Source organism: Jatropha curcas, chromosome 9, assembly GCF_041381405.1.
Source record: "Jatropha curcas cultivar XTBG-Jc1 chromosome 9, XTBG_Jcur_1.0, whole genome shotgun sequence".
NCBI lineage: Eukaryota > Viridiplantae > Streptophyta > Magnoliopsida > Malpighiales > Euphorbiaceae > Jatropha > Jatropha curcas.
In genome coordinates, this window is record NC_143159.1 from 25,702,596 (window position 1) to 25,721,101 (window position 18,506).

The 18,506-nt window shown below is 33.2% G+C and overlaps 2 protein-coding genes across 3 annotated transcripts; both read right to left on the reverse strand.

Moving 5' to 3' along the window:
- Window positions 1-82: 82 nt before the first annotated feature.
- LOC105638333 (Thioredoxin family protein) lies at window positions 83-9,862 on the reverse strand. The gene is made up of 10 exons (XM_012222131.4): window positions 9,556-9,862; window positions 7,520-7,558; window positions 5,976-6,102; window positions 4,427-4,488; window positions 3,022-3,089; window positions 2,319-2,368; window positions 1,121-1,190; window positions 877-1,000; window positions 609-725; window positions 83-412 (listed from the first exon to the last, which is right to left on the reverse strand). The coding sequence occupies exons 1-10, from the start codon at window positions 9,823-9,825 to the stop codon at window positions 314-316; spliced, it is 1,026 nt and encodes a 341-aa protein (XP_012077521.1). The 5' UTR covers window positions 9,826-9,862; the 3' UTR covers window positions 83-313.
- Window positions 9,863-10,761: 899 nt separating this feature from the next.
- Window positions 10,762-17,119, reverse strand: COQ3 (coenzyme Q 3). 2 transcript variants are annotated; one of them, XM_089726159.1, is made up of 10 exons: window positions 16,814-17,119; window positions 15,839-16,100; window positions 15,581-15,670; window positions 15,112-15,205; window positions 14,323-14,400; window positions 13,341-13,389; window positions 12,744-12,793; window positions 11,705-11,854; window positions 11,091-11,171; window positions 10,762-10,993 (listed from the first exon to the last, which is right to left on the reverse strand). In XM_089726159.1, exons 2-10 carry the CDS (start codon window positions 16,075-16,077, stop codon window positions 10,886-10,888), a joined length of 939 nt encoding a protein of 312 aa, XP_089582285.1. In that variant the 5' UTR covers window positions 16,078-16,100; window positions 16,814-17,119; the 3' UTR covers window positions 10,762-10,885. The 2 variants fall into 2 exon arrangements, with proteins under 2 accessions (XP_089582285.1, XP_020537230.1); XM_020681571.3 differs by having other exon boundaries at window positions 15,112-15,190; window positions 16,814-17,118.
- Window positions 17,120-18,506: the final 1,387 nt, after the last annotated feature.

An 18,506-nucleotide genomic window follows, 5' to 3' on the forward strand; every position in this document is an offset into this window, starting at 1 on the left:
TAAATAAAGATTATAAAATAAATCGAATTCGTGGATAATTTTGAGTTCATGGTTATGGATAATTGTGAGTTGAATAAAAATGTTACTTCAAAGCACCATCCAGTAGTGTCAAATATCATTTAAACAAAGTCAAAAGTTGAAACACGAACTAACAATTGTAAGAGAGATCCCTCTAGGCATTAAATTAAGTATTATACAGTGTGTCATGACATTGTACAGTATGTCATGACATTATATAATACAGATTATACAGCATGTACATGATTGCCTACTAGCATTTTTCAAGTGACGTAGAACCTGGTGTTGAAGAAGATTATTCTGGAGCTGTTGAATAAGCCTCAAATATATAAGCTAAGATCTTCTTGTAGTCACCAATTCGAGTGCCCGTGTTGGGGTCGACTAAAAATGGCACCTAAAAGATCAAAATGGGAAGGAATAAGTTCATGAAAAACAGCATTTTTAAAATTTCTTCTTCAACATAAATATGTTTCGTTAGTTATAGCCGATGCAAGGAAGCACAGTTAATAAACTTCGGGGCATCACTTTGCCTTGAAGGTTCAGAACCTAGGCCACCCTGCATACTTAGATATTGTTTGAAGGAAGCTGACCTCCTGCGATCCAGATACATCTAGCAGCAATTTTGCTCTCTTAGATCCTGCTCCAACGTTTTGAAGTATGTACGGAAGCTCCAATTCACATAATGCCTCCCGTATGATTCTTGCATACTATTCACAAGAGAGAGAAGGGGAAAACACAAAATTACTGTAAAAAGTATTGCTTACTAGGTGGATGACAAACAAAAGAAAAGAGACTACATATAAAGCATTTATAAAACAGAAATTTGTATTCTATAGTTATAAGAAAGCATTTTCTTACTGGATTGTTCTCATATGAGAAAAGCTCCAACTTCTTGGGTGGTGGATCCAATTTCACCCTTTCCCATTTGGTCATCCCTCTGCCAGCACGAAGAATTGTTGGCATCCATCCTGTAAACAAGGTGCTGAAGAAAAGAGGGAGAGAAAGAGATTAGTTAGACCAAAAAACAAAAAAAAAAAAAAAAAAAAAAAGAAGGAAGAAAGAAAGAAATACAACCAATTAAAAAAATGTCAAGTCTTAACACCTTTCCAAGAGTCCCACTGAGGGGTTTCTCCCTTTACCATATTGCTGAAATAGATATTTCACAATGTCACCTATCAGAAAGAGTATAAAACAGAGTGATACACAACCAGGCTTTCAAAAGATGTGAGATATGATGGTAAGATGATAATAATGCACTTTATATACTTAAAAAAAATCAGTCTAAAAAATGTTTACTAGTTACATTAATGCCCAAATCCCGATTAACCGTGAGTCTAAAACATGGAAAAGGTACTAAGAAAATTTTTAAAATTCTCTAACACTAGAAGAAACGTAAAACAATATAATAACAAAAAAAAAAAAATAAGAGTGAAACCCCTCCAAATTCAGATACACAACAACACGAGGCCTTAATTCCAAACTAGTTGGAGTCATCTATATGAATCCCTTGCTTCCAATCTGCTCTATTCATAGCCACATCCTCACTAATGTCCAAAAATAATAGATCCGTAGAAATAACTTCTCTTCATGTGGTTCTAAGTTTACCTCTACCTCGTTTGACACTTTCGACATCAACGTATCACGAACTAGAGTATCTAAGGGTATATGTAGGACATGATAAACCCATCTCAAACGCCCTCCCCTCATTTTATCCCCAATTTGGACTACTTGTATCTTTTGTTGGATGCGACCATTTCTAATTCATCCAATCTTATGTAACCAAACATCCATATTAACATTCTCATCTCAGCAACATTCATCTTGTGAACATGTTGGGCATTCGGGGGCCAACATTCAATCCCATATATAATCACAGGTCACTATTGTCCTTTAAAAGTTGCCTTTTATTTTGTTAGATATTTTTCTATCACATAGCACAACTAATACAAAAAACTAATTATATTTTAATATCCAATTCAAAATAGAAGCTGAAGGATTTTAGGATCAACCAATCATGATTGTGTTGTCTAGGATAAAGACAGATCAATTTTAGCCTATAGCAATTGAATAATTTTGCAATTACTACATTTCACTCAGATTGTACTCTGTACTAGTGAAGTACCACTGCCAATTATACGAAGGGCATAGGGCCAAAAGCTGTGAGGGATAAAGGAGTGGCAGATGCACATATTTTTTAGCACACCACAACCAAGAGGAATTCAAATCATACAGGAAATTACAGGAAATTAAAAAGAAAAAAAAAAAAAGAAATAAGGAATAAGGACTCCTGCATTACTTACCACTCTCATACATTGAAATACCAGTGTTTGGGTCAATTAGAAAAGGAAACCTGCATGGAGATTCAACAACGCAAAAACTTACCAAGGAAAAGACGAATTAATGCAATAGAACAAGCTTCAACAAAATTATACTTGACCAATCCAAGGGACAGATGGGTTAATGGTAACTATCATCATCAAAAGTACCCATATGGCATATACTAACAACTGGTATGCAATAGTTGGTGATATATAAAAATATTATTGAAAAGAAATAAGTGACCGTACAACTATTGAGGAAAAGAAACCCCCCCTCCCCTCACCTATAACTCCAATACAACTAGCAACAAGAAACATAAAAAAGAAACTAAAAAGGAATGCCCTCTACTCGAGCTGGATAACATTCAAGAGACCCCTCTAAAACTCCATAAGCATACGCCCATATAGAACCCAAAACACTTTCTTCTCCCACAACAAACTAATATTTCATGTCACAAATATTACTTTTTATATATTCCGTAGCTACTTTGATTTACATGATGAAACTGATAGGCATGATAAAGGATCAAATAACTTAGATATTGAATCTGACTGAGAATAATTGCATGATGTCTGGTCAAAACCACATTAATACCTTTGTAATATAAGATTGGACTCAAGAACCTTTTCAACTTATTAAAGCAAAATAGTATGGTAAGTTAGCAACATGGATCAAATTACATACTGTTCTTTGCCACCAATTTTTCTGACCATTTCCCTGTGCCTTGCAGAGCCTTTTGGACAAGGATACACCTGCAACATATGTCCAATAGCCAACATGAGGAAAACAAAATGGCAAGTGAAGCAGAAAATAGAAATTTAGTCGTCAAAACAGGCATGATACAACAGCTTTTCCCTACAATTTGCAATAAGCTATACAAGCTCAACTTTGTGAATCCACATGAATATGTGATTTCAAGCGACCTGCCAAAGCAGTATCTTGGGAAGGAAATCAGATAGAATCACGATATTTAATATTACATTATAAAATGGGGAACACAATTTCTTCAATACTTGACATCAAAAAGAGAGAAAATTTTCCTAGATAGCTACTTTGCCTGTGCAAAGAATGTTTCCATGTATAACTATGGAGGTCAAGATCATCTAGGAATTATAAATGTATGTTCGACAAGGAATAAACTGAGAAGAGAAGTGAGCTTAGCTCAGAAGAGAGATGAACTGTGGAATAATTGTGATAATAAGCAGGGGCAGAACTGTCCTTTAAGTGTTTCGCGGGGGGGGGGGGGGGGCCAAAAATAAAAAAAAAAAAAGGAAAATTAATGCAAAATTGGGGAGATACGAGTATCTTTGAAAATATATATAAAAAGAGAAAAAAAATTGAATTTTTGAAAAGTCCAATTTATATATATAATTGAGAGGGGAAAATTGAATTTTTAAAAACTTGGGAGTAACGGTGGCCCCCAAATCTACAATATTGATCTGCTCCTGATAATAAGGCAGCAATTGAAAATAACTATAACATAGTTTAAAGAAAACAAACCACATGTATTGAAAGAAAAAATAATAAATAAATAAAGAGAGAAAAAAGGTGAAATCTTGCATGATTGATTACTTTTTGTTGCATTGAAAATCAATTGGTGAACGTTTTAACTAAGGAATTCCATATGGAGTATTGCATTCTATTTGTTCACGTTGGTTATGCCTAGAGTGTAGCATGCAGACACCAGAATGAAAGATAATTGTAATAAACTTTAGCGTATTACGGATTTTCCACCTTAAAAATATTCTCTCTTGTATTTATTTTCTTCACTTCTTAACTATTACGAAATTGATCCATACAAGACAAGTGATATATATAGGTTATCTTTTTGGAATTAGACACAACAGAAGCCTTTCATATGGAAGCATGATGTTAAATATTCTCAGGCAATGTGGCTAAGCTTATCAGTTGTGGCCCATTAATTGTACCATTGAACTATAAGCCCAAAAACATGGCAGAACATAATTAATTAGAGTGAAGAAAATTATACAGTTAAATCCTTCAAAAATAGGTTTTTTTCTGCAGAATATGTGCAAAAACTGAGATGGAGGATTTGGATTTGTAATTCTTTCTTCAAAGAACTGCTTACCTCAGCTGAAAGGTCTAACTCAGTCATGGCTTCTCGTACCCTCCGGCAGAAGGGACATGCTTCTGTTTTGAAAAGATGTATAAGAAAGCTTAACTTAAAAATTCCCATCCTAGAAAGAATAAATAATAACTTACCAATAGTGTAAAGACTTAGTTCGAAGCATATTATTAGTCCATGAAAATAAATAGGAAGAATAAAGTATAATGTATGAAATGATATAATAGTTACGTGGCAAGCTAATAGTCAACGTTCAATATATGGAACTAAAATGAATGACATAAAACACAGTGCGATGAGAAAGTATAAATCTTTACATAAATCTATTTTTCAAAAGCTTAAACCTTCAGGTTCCATAATTTATCTCCAGTTACACTTCATATCCTTATTAATTGGTTGGTAGTAAATTAATTAGTCAACAGTGTATATACTCAACTCAAGTTGGCCACATTCCCAATGTGGATGTAGATGGCTATATGGATCTTTTTCAAATAAACTATATAAGGCATCATCTACTAAAAGATCTAGGGTTGCCAAAAAATGAACCTTGCTTTCCTTTTTGTTGCAGCTTCAATGTGTTCAACCTTTGCATTGTTGAGTAGATCCCATGCACAGTGTTTCAAGGAAGATTGTTTTACTCTTAACATGTAATATGTGCAACTTCTATTTCATTAAGTCTGGCCTCAGTTATTTAAAATTACCAACAACACCCTGACGGTAATTGCAGCCACAATTTAAACCACGGACTGCGGACAAAACTCAACAGGATGAACCAAGTGAAAACACCAACTCATTTAAAATTTGAGCTAAGATCCTGACTTTTACATGTCAAAATGGACACTTTGGTGTTTGATTTCCCTAGAATAGACTCAACCATTCCATGCCAATAGTCTTCACAAGCTGTAGCTGGCATCTTCTACATATCTTCCTTGAAACTGTTCTTGGTGCACATTATATATACTTAATCTGGTGGTGTTTTTAGAGAAGCTCCATCTCAGTCATGAAAGCACCCTTTGAATGGCACTGGTGCAATAGGAAATCCAATCTCATTACCTCAACCTTTAAAGAAGACCCACAATGTTTGAGAGCAGCACTATCCTAAATTCTGCCCCAAGCAATTCTCTGAATAGGCTTTACTTGCTGCCTTTTCCACAATGAGGAATTTTGAATCTGATGGGTAAGGTTATTAGATTTGGTGGGTGTCTTGGTGGCAGCAGATTAGGGGGTATTTTTGGGCTCAGTAGCCTTAGCTTTCTACAATATATCTGTGACTTCTCTACAAAGGAATGTCATATGCAAAGAGGGAATTAACAACAGAGAGAAATCATTACTTCCTGGATGGAAATGTAATGTTTTTATAAAAACGAGATGTGAAGTATTGCCAGATAGGTTCTTTTGTTGTGATTTTCCTAAATATGAAAAAATTGCTGAATTACTTAATAAAATAACAATCCTGCTCATAATGAAGAAAAAGAAAATAACAAGATATTTTCTGCATGTGATGAAGAACAATAACAGTCAATGCTGAATATACACTCAAAAGAAAGCATACCAAATTCATAGAGCTGTAAATGTTTAGGAGAATTTGAAATTGTTGTCTCTTGGTTGTCGAAACTATCTGATAATGACCTTGATCCCCACGGAAATCGAGCCAAGGTTGATAATGAAGATGTTGCTACCTACTATTATAAGCATCTGGATCAGCTAAAAGGTAAATTGCTGGTCAATTCGAGCCTTTCTATATACATCCTTTAAGATATGACAGGGTTAAATTCAGAATACAATGTATTTTATTCTAAACTATAAAAGTATATGAGATATTTTTCCAACTTCTAAATGAATTTAATTTTCAAAACCCCATGTCCATTTTTATTTAAAACCTCTAGTTAGGTTCCAAAGTTTGTTGAAATGGCGGGAATAATACTTGAGGGCTTTGAAGAGAAATTTTAAATGTTTTGAGGGATTTGAAGGGAAAAGAAAGGAAGAGGGAGGAAGTAACAAGTTTGAGGAAGGGTACTAGTTATTGTAGGAAAGGTGAAGGAGTGATTAGGGAATCAAAAAGCTGAGATTTTCTCTTAAAAAACGATAAAATAGTAGTTGCAACGTCATAGACAAGGAGATGCTTAATTCAGGGGAATTCAAGGATGATGAATTATAGAAATAAAAGAACAATTATTAAAGCTGATGTTATTTGTTTTGTAGATTCCATTAGAAGATTTTAACAGATTTGAATTAGAAGTATTTTGGAAATCAGAATTAATAGTTAGAGATTCTTCACTCAAAAGGTTACTGTTTATGGGCTTTTACTATTATTAAAAGAGAAGATTAAGACTAAGAACTGTTTTCTAGGTCACTTTCTAACATTTTGCAATTTTAGGATCATGGATGATAGATCAGAATTAGCTTTCACAAGACATTTATGGATCAGGGAAGGGCGTTGGGGATGAACTTACCAGATCAGGAATGGTGAGAATCAGGATAATGATAATACAAGAGAATTTATAGGATGTCAATTTTTTTTTTCCTGAAGTTTATTAACCTTTCCCTTAAAGACTGGATGTTCACATGGTTTTGCATGAAATATCCCAAGCCAACATTTTACCACCCGTCATCTCTTGAACTTAAGGAGATGGCAAGTGTCCCACCACCTTTTCTTTTGAAAATATGTGGTCTAAATTTTGAAGAGATTGTAAAAGAGCGGCAGCACAAAGATAAAGCAATCAAATACTGCCAAGTGAAGATAAAAGTTTGACTAACAGTGTTGCAGAATCAAGAATTTAGTAAAAAAAAAAAAGCTTTTTCTCTATACATCCATTTCATGATACTGAAACATCTTAAATGTTGAGATTTAAGTTAAAATTGACAACAATAGTCAATTTCTTTTATATAATTATCCTTATAAAAGAACAGATGTATCATACATCTGGATATGGTTCCAGGACATATTTATGTATTTAACCTAAAGGCTTAAGCAGAAATAACCTATAAAATCTAAAATAATGAGAACTAAAAGATGGAGGACTCTTGTTATATGAACCATCCTCAAGTCAACAACTGTGAACTAAATGGAAAAACTGTTACTCTTCAAAAGATTACCTCCAAAGCATTATTTCGTTCTCGAGAGGGATCTCCTCCCTGCAAGAAAGAAGAAAAACGTAGTCTGGTAAGATGAGGTAGAAGACCAACATGAGAATTGGACACCATACTTCATATGGCCAAAGTGAGAAATCAAGTGGCATTTGCAGCCTACTGCAATACACCATAGAATGTCTAACAGATAAGAGATATAAGAAATCAAATTAAAAACAAACAAAAGGTATATAGCTTCGAATCTTTGGCAAACTAGTAATCAAGATGCCAATAGTCTAGCAAATTCATGCAGGTTAAAAAAGAGTTAGAAAATGGCATTATGAACCATCAAATTAGCAAACCTTAATTTTTAATGTAGACTAAACATGTTTTTATCTCTATATAAGTTAACAGAAAAAATGCCAAAAAAAAGTGAACAATATTGAACAATTAAGTACATGAACCAATATAGAAAACATATGGATAAAGATGAAATACAGATTTAGTTTTGTTTGCAAAAAAAAAAAAAAAAAATCATATTAAATGTCTCTTATTCCTTCTTTTTCAACTACAAAGCAAAATTCACTCCAATAATGAAAGTCCTATATCAGGAAAATACATTAGTTCTTAATGTGATGAGAATTATATTAGATATTAGTTTTAAGTCAAGACACTAGATACAAAGAAATTAACCGAAGATGTCATCTCACGCTACATGGGTTTACAAAGTGCTGCTGCTAATTCCTTTAATTATTTCTTTAAGTATTGGTTTTTAGTAAGCACTATAAAGAAACAAAGGGTGTAAGCCACCTAACCAATCAGCCATTCCTTTCCTGGTTTAGGCTTGTGTTATTAAGCACCCACGTCATGAAGTCATGTGTCTTAAAAGCGGCTGGTTCATGCAAACAATTGACAACCTATACGGTTACCAGTGGAATTGACAACCTAATAGCATCCAATTTACTGAGGACACACTGCAATGTCTGTCACAACTCTATGGAACAACAGAACTTCAATAAGTGAATTCTTACAAATGCATTGAGAGAGAGAGAGAACCTGTATTCTTATCTCTTGGACTTACTTTATCATCTAATTTATGAATTTCTGAAGCATCTGGAGGAGATAGTAAAGCAACATCTCATAAAAAGATCTGTGCTTGGAGCACTAATACACATTCTCTCTTCCCCATCCCTCTCCAGTCCCTCTTTTCTATATCCATTTTTTAACCTGGCTGGTTCCTTGATAATTCATCTCCATCTAGATAACTAGAACTTATTTCTGAGTTTCATTTGACAACAAGAATTGTGCCCTCCACTATGCATCATCAAAGACAGATTAATTTGAGAACAATGGAAAGTCCACCTTCAAAAAAGGTGATTAATCATATCACAGCAAGTTCCAGTTAAAAAATGCACAAGAGTACATAAAGTGGGTAATTATTCACTAAAAGTTATGGAACTCGTCTTCAACTTTTATTATGTTCAAAAAAATTTTTAGTCACTGGATTTTGATTAAATGTTGCAATTAGGGTACTCTCACCTAATTCCAGCAAGAATCTCACTAGAAATCTAACATGATATAGAGGTATACACTGAGCTTGTCTGGAATAAATGAAGTCCATACAATTTTTGAAAGAATTAATTTATACATCGACACTAATTGAGGAGTTTGGCATAATTGGAAATTCATTTAGAATTCTAAATTTTAAAATATGCGGAATTGTTTATACTTGAATAATCAAATTCTACCAAAATTATTAGAATTTTCAAATAAACTCTTCAATTTAAGAAGTAAACAAGACAATAAAGCTAATAAATTCTAAGTAGAAGCTGTTATAAATGAATTCTACTTCCAATCCAAACATGAAATTTATTTGCAAATGAAATGAATTCCATGGTCATTTGTAACTATGTAAAAAAAATGAACAAAACTTAACATGAATCTCTCATCACATTGTTGGTGTTTCAAATTCTATATCTAGAATTGGACTTCCTTGTGTTTCAGTTCATCCTAACAAACCAAGCAAATATTTCACATGAGAAACACAAACTCGCATAACTTACAGATAAGAGCCTGAGCAGGGGACAAAGAAAGGACAAGAAAGCAGTTGAACTGCTGCCAGTGCCATCGGTCGAGGCTGAAACACTTTCCTGGGATAATTGTTCGTTGGCATTTGTATCGGACTTCGCGCGAAATTTGTTTCTTAGAGAAACCCATTTTCCATGTCTCGAAAATTTCAAAGTAGAAAGTGGAATTGAAGTGGCTGGGAATTGGAAATTCTGGTCCAGAGCAGAATTGGAGAAGGAGGGACTTTTCAATAATATCAACGACATGGTGGGTGCTTTCTATTCTACTGGACGTTTGGGGGATTTTATTTATTTATTTATAAAATAAATTTATGGTTTTTATAATTTATAATTTTTTATTGTATGTAAAACCGACTCCAAAGTGTCTACCTGTCCGCTTCAGGATTATTTCTTAAGGTTCTATTTTTATTTTACTTCCAATTTGATTCTCCACTGATTGGAATCTTGCGATTAAAAAAAAAAAAAAAATTGATTCGTCTCGAGTATTTTCATAAATAATAAATAACGTTTTTTAAATATTATTATTATTTATATTAAATATAATAAGTATCTTTATAATTATTTTTAATTTTGAAATTTAAGAAAATTAATTAGTTTCTTAATAAATGGAAAAATCTTAATGAAAATTTAGAGAGAAAATTAAAATTTATTTTTTTGAATTTTAACTTGATAGTATTAAAGTTATTTCCAAGAATAGAAGGCCTTCCCACTCGTACTAAAGGCATCTCCATACACACTTTTCTTCCTCGTACGTGCTTATTCAATTTCGATGTGGAATTTAGGCAACGATATTACAAATTGAACGGGAAATTTTTGGTAAAGTCTCTAACGTAGATTTCTTCTTCTATAATTGTATGGTTGTTGTCCAAGTTTATGGACCAACGTTGGTATTTTGAAATACAGCTGCAAAGCCCCATGAGAGGTCTATTTCACTGCGAATTTTCTAGTATTGCAGCAAATTCCTTAGGCCGACAACAACTCTTTAAATAGTTTTTAGTATTTGATACTATTTTTTAGATTATTCGGTGACATAACGTTTAAATTAATTTTTAAAAGTTAAAATAATGTTTTATAAAAAGTTAACTCATGTTATATTTAGTTTTTTAGCGTCACATGAACAACTATTCAAACAGCTAATAATTAAATACAACTAAAACAACTAATAACTAATAAAACAATTAATTTTGCCAAACAACTTAACCTTACCTGAATATTTATTCTATAACGGTGAAATCAAAATCTATAGAACTCAAATTTTACAAATAAAGAAATAAAAAGTGTTGCACCAAATGGTGTGTAGATGTTTTTATTGGCAACTTTTGGTACCAAAAGCAATAAAGTTTACACTAATATCATCAGAAAGAGACCAGCGTCCAGTCAAGGGGTTGTAAACAAATCCGGCCATTTCTTTAACCTGAGCAAGGACAGGACAACGCAGAACCAAAAGATAATATTACTGTGTATAAAGCAGTGACCAAAGTAAATCAACAATGGAAAAACATTTTCCTTACATCGAAAGAAGCACGTCGTAGAATCAGAACTAGCTCTTCGGGAGTAAGGAAGCTCGACCATTGATGGGTGCCTTTCGGAAGCTGCATGACATCTACTATCAGCATAAACATAGTAATGCATGCATATATGCATAAACATTTAACCATACATTTTGAAATCGTACTTTCCGTGTGGTCCTAAGGTTAATTACTACCAGATCCCAGAACTGAACAGTTACAGAAAATTTTATGACTACCTAATGTGAAATACATATTAGTTCTAAGCAGTCGGAAAAGGCGACACTTGGAAACAAAGTGGAATCTTCAAAATTAGAGGATTGAATTTAATATAAACCAGAGACCACTTGATGATCCGACTTTATCTCCTTCTGGCCGCAAGCCTAGAATGTTGAAAAAAAATTTCCTACTAAAGTCTCCGTCTTATAACAATGAATTTGAAGGTGCAAAATAAGAGGAAGAGATAGTAAGTTATTTAGGAATTTATTCAGCACTTGGGGAACATGGATAATGAAGCAAGACCAAGTACAAACTGTATTAAGGCAAATGGTTTACAGGCAGTCAGGTAAAAAACATGGAAATCAAGAAACATGCAAAATTAACTATAAGAATCATACCCAATGGAGAAGGTACTCTGCTGCAACAATGGCAGTTGCATATGACCTCATAGAACGGTTAATTGTTGAAATCACAGTAGCTCCGCCAGGACAACTTAGTGCTGCCAGAGACTTGCAGAATTCAGCAGGATCTGCTACATGCTCAATTACCTAAGTGCAAACTTCCGAATTTACAAACAAATTGGATTCACATTAAAACAGTTTGAAAAGAATCAGAGCAAAATTAATTTTTGTCAATGTTAATATTGCTTAAAAAGACTATCTCCATTGACCATTATACAGTGCTCTTTGTAGGTCAAATCTTAACAGACTTCTGATACCATCTAAAGCTAAATTGCAGCTATCTAATTGAAGCATATTTCCATTATTACTCTTCTAATCTTAACGACTCGTCCTCTTAAGTATTTTGGATGGATATAGCATAATCCCAATTTTTTTCACTGGCTTAAAACTCATCAAACTATTTTAAAAACATTGCCATTTTCCCACTGAGCTTCATTTAGTTCAAAGTTTAGCTCTTAACTTTTACTTCCTATGAAGTACTAGTAAATTTTGAATTCACCAGAAATAATGTGATAATAAGAAAGTATCACTTCATGAAAAAAAATATATATTTTTTTTTGCTTTACACCCCCATTCTTAGCATAGAAGAGGCCATTTGAGTCCATCAATGAATGTGGATGCAGGATGCCTAATTACTCCATGATTTGATGCAGTGAAGCATAATAAAAACATTATGGATTTGATATAGTGTCACACAAGTCGCATAGCTTCCATTTTAGATGTTTCATCATAATCTCTCCATTAAGCAAAAAGGTTCTCTCTATCACCAAAATCATAAGGCAAGCATTTTGAAGCAGGATAATCTTTAAATTCTGAGATGAAGTGTTTAGGATGGAGAAACTTTGGCTTAGTAGGATAAGTACAGGGTGAACCAACAATTTGATTTTCTCATGAATTCAGATTGGCATGGAGCTTATGAATATAAGAAGATTGCAGGTCTATATGATGATATAAGAGAGAGAGAGAGAGAGAGAACCTCTAGTGCAATCACAGCATCGAACATCCTTTGCTCCTCAACTAACTTTTCTGTTCAAATATCACCTCAAATGCTCAAAACACAATTTAAATGTTTCGTCAAGCATTGAATTTTAGAATTGAACTACATTATATTTTTAAATCATAAACTTTAAATGAAAAGATCCTACTTATGAAGAATATACAGAAGACAATTACAATTACCAGTGGAACTTCCAAGCAAACATACGACATAGTTATTGTAAATGCAATATCAAAGCATGTGAGTAACATGATTTCAGAACAGGACTTCCACAAAGAAGGGAAAATTCAGAGAATCAATAATTACACTAGGCAGAGATGATTCAAAAGCAGTAGCTGTATTGGGTGACGCAAGCGAGGTTAATCTCACCTGGGAATTAAATACTCAAGAGGAGCAAAAGGAGAACATTGAATATCTTAGACAGATAACTAACTCTTATTCACAAGCGGATACCACCCTCCACTTGTATAGGTGGAGCAAATTAGCAAGACCAAAACAATGCCAATTTTGAATAAATAAAAGAACGAACTTGTTGGAATGCTTGACCTACAAGAGGTTAAAAAAAATTCCATGTACCAGCTGTTGTGCAACAGTATTCAATGGTTGAAGTCACTGGATCCATATCCTGTGCAGATAGATAAAGTTCATAAATATATAATCTAAATTTAAAAAGGATTTTGAACTTTCAAAATAAAAAATAAGCACTGGTTAAACACTAAAAGTATTTCAATCTTACAAATATTTTATTTGAATGAGACAGTTCGAATAACACTGAAATGTAACAGCATACTTATTATTCAGGAATTATTGGCATTATACATGACTGGTGATAAGGAAATCATTGAGACTACTCCTACCCAAGACCCACAATGAAGGGGGAAAATAAAGAATAAAACTCAACTGAATAAGGGCCTCTTTTCATTCTGTCATAAAAGACAAAACCATGACTTCCTCTTGAGATCTAAGTATTAACTCCAAATGCATAAATTGGCTGGAGGAGCCCGAACTCAGCTCTACACAGCCTTAACCTACCACTTCATGATAGTTGTCAAGTCTCAATTTTGGCACACCTTGTCAACATGCCTTACCCACCCAAATGTTCTATGCACTTTATCCTATTCCGTAATACTACATAATCCCATACAAAATATACTATGGGCATGCTGTAAATGTCCTGTAAATATCATAGAAGCAAGTTCAGTGTTGTGATAGTCTTTCCATGCATTACAATTTTTAGCTATTCTCTCCTCCTTTTCTTCCCAAAAGCAACACAAGGACAGAGAAAGGCAGGTTCTAAAAGTGATTCTTATATAAGATACATAAAAAGTCGAAAAATGTGAAGAAATTATTAGGGGGTACACCCACAGGATTAGGGGAAAAGACAGCATTGAGGTCAATTTTGTACTATGATTGAGAAACTTTTCCAGTAATATGTACGGTAAAAAAAGATAAAATGATCCAAAACAAATTAAACTAAAGTATCCTCAGAATATAGGAACAACTTAATTTTCAACTAGAGCACATGCACAGAGTAGTTTAAAATACAAAATGATCGTACAGCATGAAGGCGAGCAATCTTGATATTTTTCTCCACAGCATCAATGCCTGTTACAGTTGCTCCCATTCGGGCTAAAGGCTGAAGAAGCAAAAGAAAGGATAAACACCAGAAAAAGTAAGCCCTTATTAGGGAAAAATATGTAGCCAGACTAGATTGGTATATATTATCAATTGTAATAACGCATTGTATGCACGGAGAAGAGTATCCTCATGCTACCAATTCATATTAATGACAATGCAACAATCAATTCTCTAGCCAAGATGCTGAGACATATTACGAGCAATTTTCAAACACTTTTGCAGAAGCGTTCACAAAATAACAGTTGCAAACTAACATTTACAAAAATATGAATATGCTATCAAGGAAACATCCATGATAAATAAACCAGCTATGGGCAGATAAAATATATTATCTATTTTGCATAATTACCAAGAAATTCCAGTAAATTCCAAAAAGTTTCCCCTAGACAACAACCTTTCTGATAATAATTTTTCTTGTTTTACGTCATGGAGGCCGAAATAGAAGCACGTCTAAGATGCTCATTACAAATCAAACACTTAAACATGAATACAAGCAGCTTTTTCTGAAACTTTCAGATATTAAATACCATATATCAGGTGCTTGATGAGTGCCTGTTTAAAAAGGATCACGACATAAATTTTGGGTTAGACATTGAAAAATGTTTAACCTGCAACTGAAAGGCTTCTGATGTGAAGCTGACAAAACATAGCTGGTTGCACAAGACTGAGTAGGAATTGTATAATTGCCCGAGTGAGAAAAGTAACATACCTCAGAAAGAATTCCACCTCCACAACCAACATCAACAATTTTTAGTCCTTCAAAAGGCCTAGCCACGTGTGGATTCTTCCTGAAACAATTAAAACTATTAAGACGGATGAATGTGCAATAAAAAAAAATCCTTGCGATTGTTATAGTAATACCTAAATGAGATAAACATCATACTGATAAAAGTCTCAGAATATTCATATTTATAGTCCAAACAATAAAGAAAACGTAATTTTGCACTGCATATTGCAATTAGCCAATTACAGATATCCAATGATCTCTTGGCTCTTGCTAATTTGCACCTTTTTCCAAGGGCACCGTGTATATGGTATAAACAATTAGAACTCACTTGCCAAATAATTAGTAGAAGAACTTGAACAGGAAAGCCGAAAGCACTCAATGTTCAGATCATGCAAGAAAAAAAAATTAACATGAAGCAAAAAGGAAATAAGAGCATATAAAAGCAATCTACCTGAAATGTCTACAAAGTGCAGAGCGGATAAAAGCAATTCGTGTTGGATTCATGGCATGCAAAGGTTTAAATGGCCCTTCTGAATCCCACCTGTTGATGATTATGACACAAAACAGAGCCCATAAATTAACTAGTACAATATTTGATAGCAATCATATATGAACACCCTGAAATTGCTTTTAGCGATAGAAAGATCTCTAGTTCCATAAAGCAGCCCCAAAATCCAAAAACAATGTAAGGCAAGTTAAGTTAACTAACCAGGTGTCAGCAATAGCTGAAAATTTAGCAAGCTCAAGGTCCTTCAAAGATGACACTGGTTTGGGTTCCTTGTCAACACTCTTGCCATTGTCAAGAGGTGAAGGTGGTGCTTGAAGAGGAGTAGTTGAAGTTGGTTGGTTATTTAAGAGTCGTCTTGAGACATGGAGGAGTCGGTTAGGGTTTCCTGCGATTTTAGGATCTCGAATTGCTCCAAGTTTCGTCAACAGCTTTGAAGCCATGGCAATGCTCTTCAGGTGCAGAGCTAAAGTACCGATTGAAGCACATATATATGTGAATCAATGAGAGGTAAAAATGAAAAATGAAGGAAAAGACTATTTGTCATTTTGGAAAACAGTTTAAAAATATTAAAAAAAAAAAAATCGACCATTATGTTCTTAATGGAGACGTCTGGTCGTTCGAGACCGGGTACCTATATTACAATGTCGTTTCATTTTTTATAAGGACTGACGCCTGACGCTGTTATCCTTTGCGGACGCATCCGGGGGTTCCACGAAATCATATTATGTCAAAGTGAACACTTGTTTATTGAACGACTGTTAGTATTAATTTGAATCGCAATATTATGAGTTTTAATAGTAGATGATTAGATGCATATTGAATTTGAATTAGCATAATGTCACGACCCATCGCCTTGGACGGATCAGTCTAAGACATCATCTTTGCATTTTCTTTTTATCGAACTAAGGTCGAGTATAATCAATGCAATAGACCTCAGCAATCAGCATTTCCATTGAAGCCCGAAAACCTATTAGTTCCAGTTTTTCAAAAAAAAAAAAAAAAAAAAAAAAAACAATTTCCAATTCAATTTCATCATCTAAGGCCTAACTTTATCAAAGTCCCAAATTTCTATTCAAATTGAAACCTAAATTCTAAACCCCCTTCAATCCTCATTCAATGACCAAATCAATCCAGAATAAGTTAATCGAAAGCATTGATAACTGATTTTCGACCAACCTGAGTAAAGGGAATCGCCAGAAAGTCGAAGAAGAGAAGCTGTGGAAGGAAACAGTAACGTCGCAAGGAGAGAGAGAGAGCCTTGTTTCGTGTGGAACAGGCTTCGCTCGTCGAAGAGGTGGCCGAAGTTGAGGTCGTCGTCGACGGAGGAGTTGGTGGCGAGAGATATTGAGCGGTTTGGTCCAATTGTCAAATTAAAATCCGTTTTCGATTCGATTTGATAGAAGCTTCTAGATTGTTCAGGTTTTTGGATGGTTTTGGTCTGATTTATGGGTTCTCTCTTGGGTTCCGGTGGTTCGAATTTTCCTTATGTATTTTTGTTTATAATCCCATATTTGATACAATAAATTAATATTTTTAAATTATCATTTAGAATTTAATTGGATAAACTTCTGAAATTTTAAAATCTAGTCATTTTCAGGTAAGCATAATTATAGTTCATTAGGAGTATTTTTCTTTGAAAAAAATTATAACATCATTTTTGTTTAAGAGCATTATTAGTAACTAAGTCAAATGTCCGCGTTTCGTGAAATGTACAATTTTATTTTTTTTTGAAAAATTTTAAATAGTATTACTTTTTAACAACCATATATTATTATGAGTGAAAATTTTGAAAATACACGTGGTTGAATCGAACAAATAATGAATGCAATGAATTTAACATGGATATAGTAAACTTATTATTTAGTTTATTAATTATTGAAAAAATTTGAAACAAATCAGTTTTTATGGGAATAATTGTTGAAAAAAAGAAATAAAGAGTTTTATAATTTAGTTTTTCCATGTTAGATAATCAAATAAAAATAATGAAAAATTAAAAAAAAAAAAAAGCAACGTTAGCATTGACATTTCTTAACATTGTGCCACATCATCAAATAGGATTCGGCTTTTGCATGCTGGGGGATATATATTAAGAATATTAATAATTGGATACTTGAATTTTTTAATATATTAAATGTTAATTTTTTATTAAACTTAGTATAGACCAAATTTAGAAATTCTTCTATGATTACATTTTTAAACAATTAGTATTTTTAAGATGGTATTGTGAGTGGTCAAGTCAAAATATAAAAGAAAAAAAATTCATGAGTTCAAAATTTCAAATATAGATAATTTTTATGTCTTTTCCTTCCTTTCTTGTTTCCTCTTCATTGTTCAATTACTTATTTTTTTAAACTCAAAAGCATTTTAAAAAGGAAAAATTAGCTCTAATGAGCTAAATAAGAGCTGAAGAACGGTAAGTTGAGTCTGCAACTATTTGGCCGGCTTGAACAGCAGAGTGAAAACAACAAATAAAAAAATCACCGCATGGTAATAATAACACCTATAATTATTAAAAAATTTACTACTTATCCAGCACAAAACAGTACTTATAAGTTTCAACAACATCTAAATCTAATATTAACATATATTAATTAAAAAATACTTTTCACGGTTGTAACCTAATGTTCCTCCTACTTTTCCATCATTTACTTTAAGATTTTATCATGCATAATTAAATTTGTTATACACAAACTCCATATCCAATAGAGATGATCTTCATGTAAGATTCTTACACGTTTCACATTTTTATTTTTTGTATCTTGAACGGATTGAATGAAGACCAATTAGTCCCATTTGTCTGAAAATTTGAAGCATCTAACAAAATTTAAAGTTATTGGTCTTCAGCGAAAACTTGTTCCATAGGAATTAT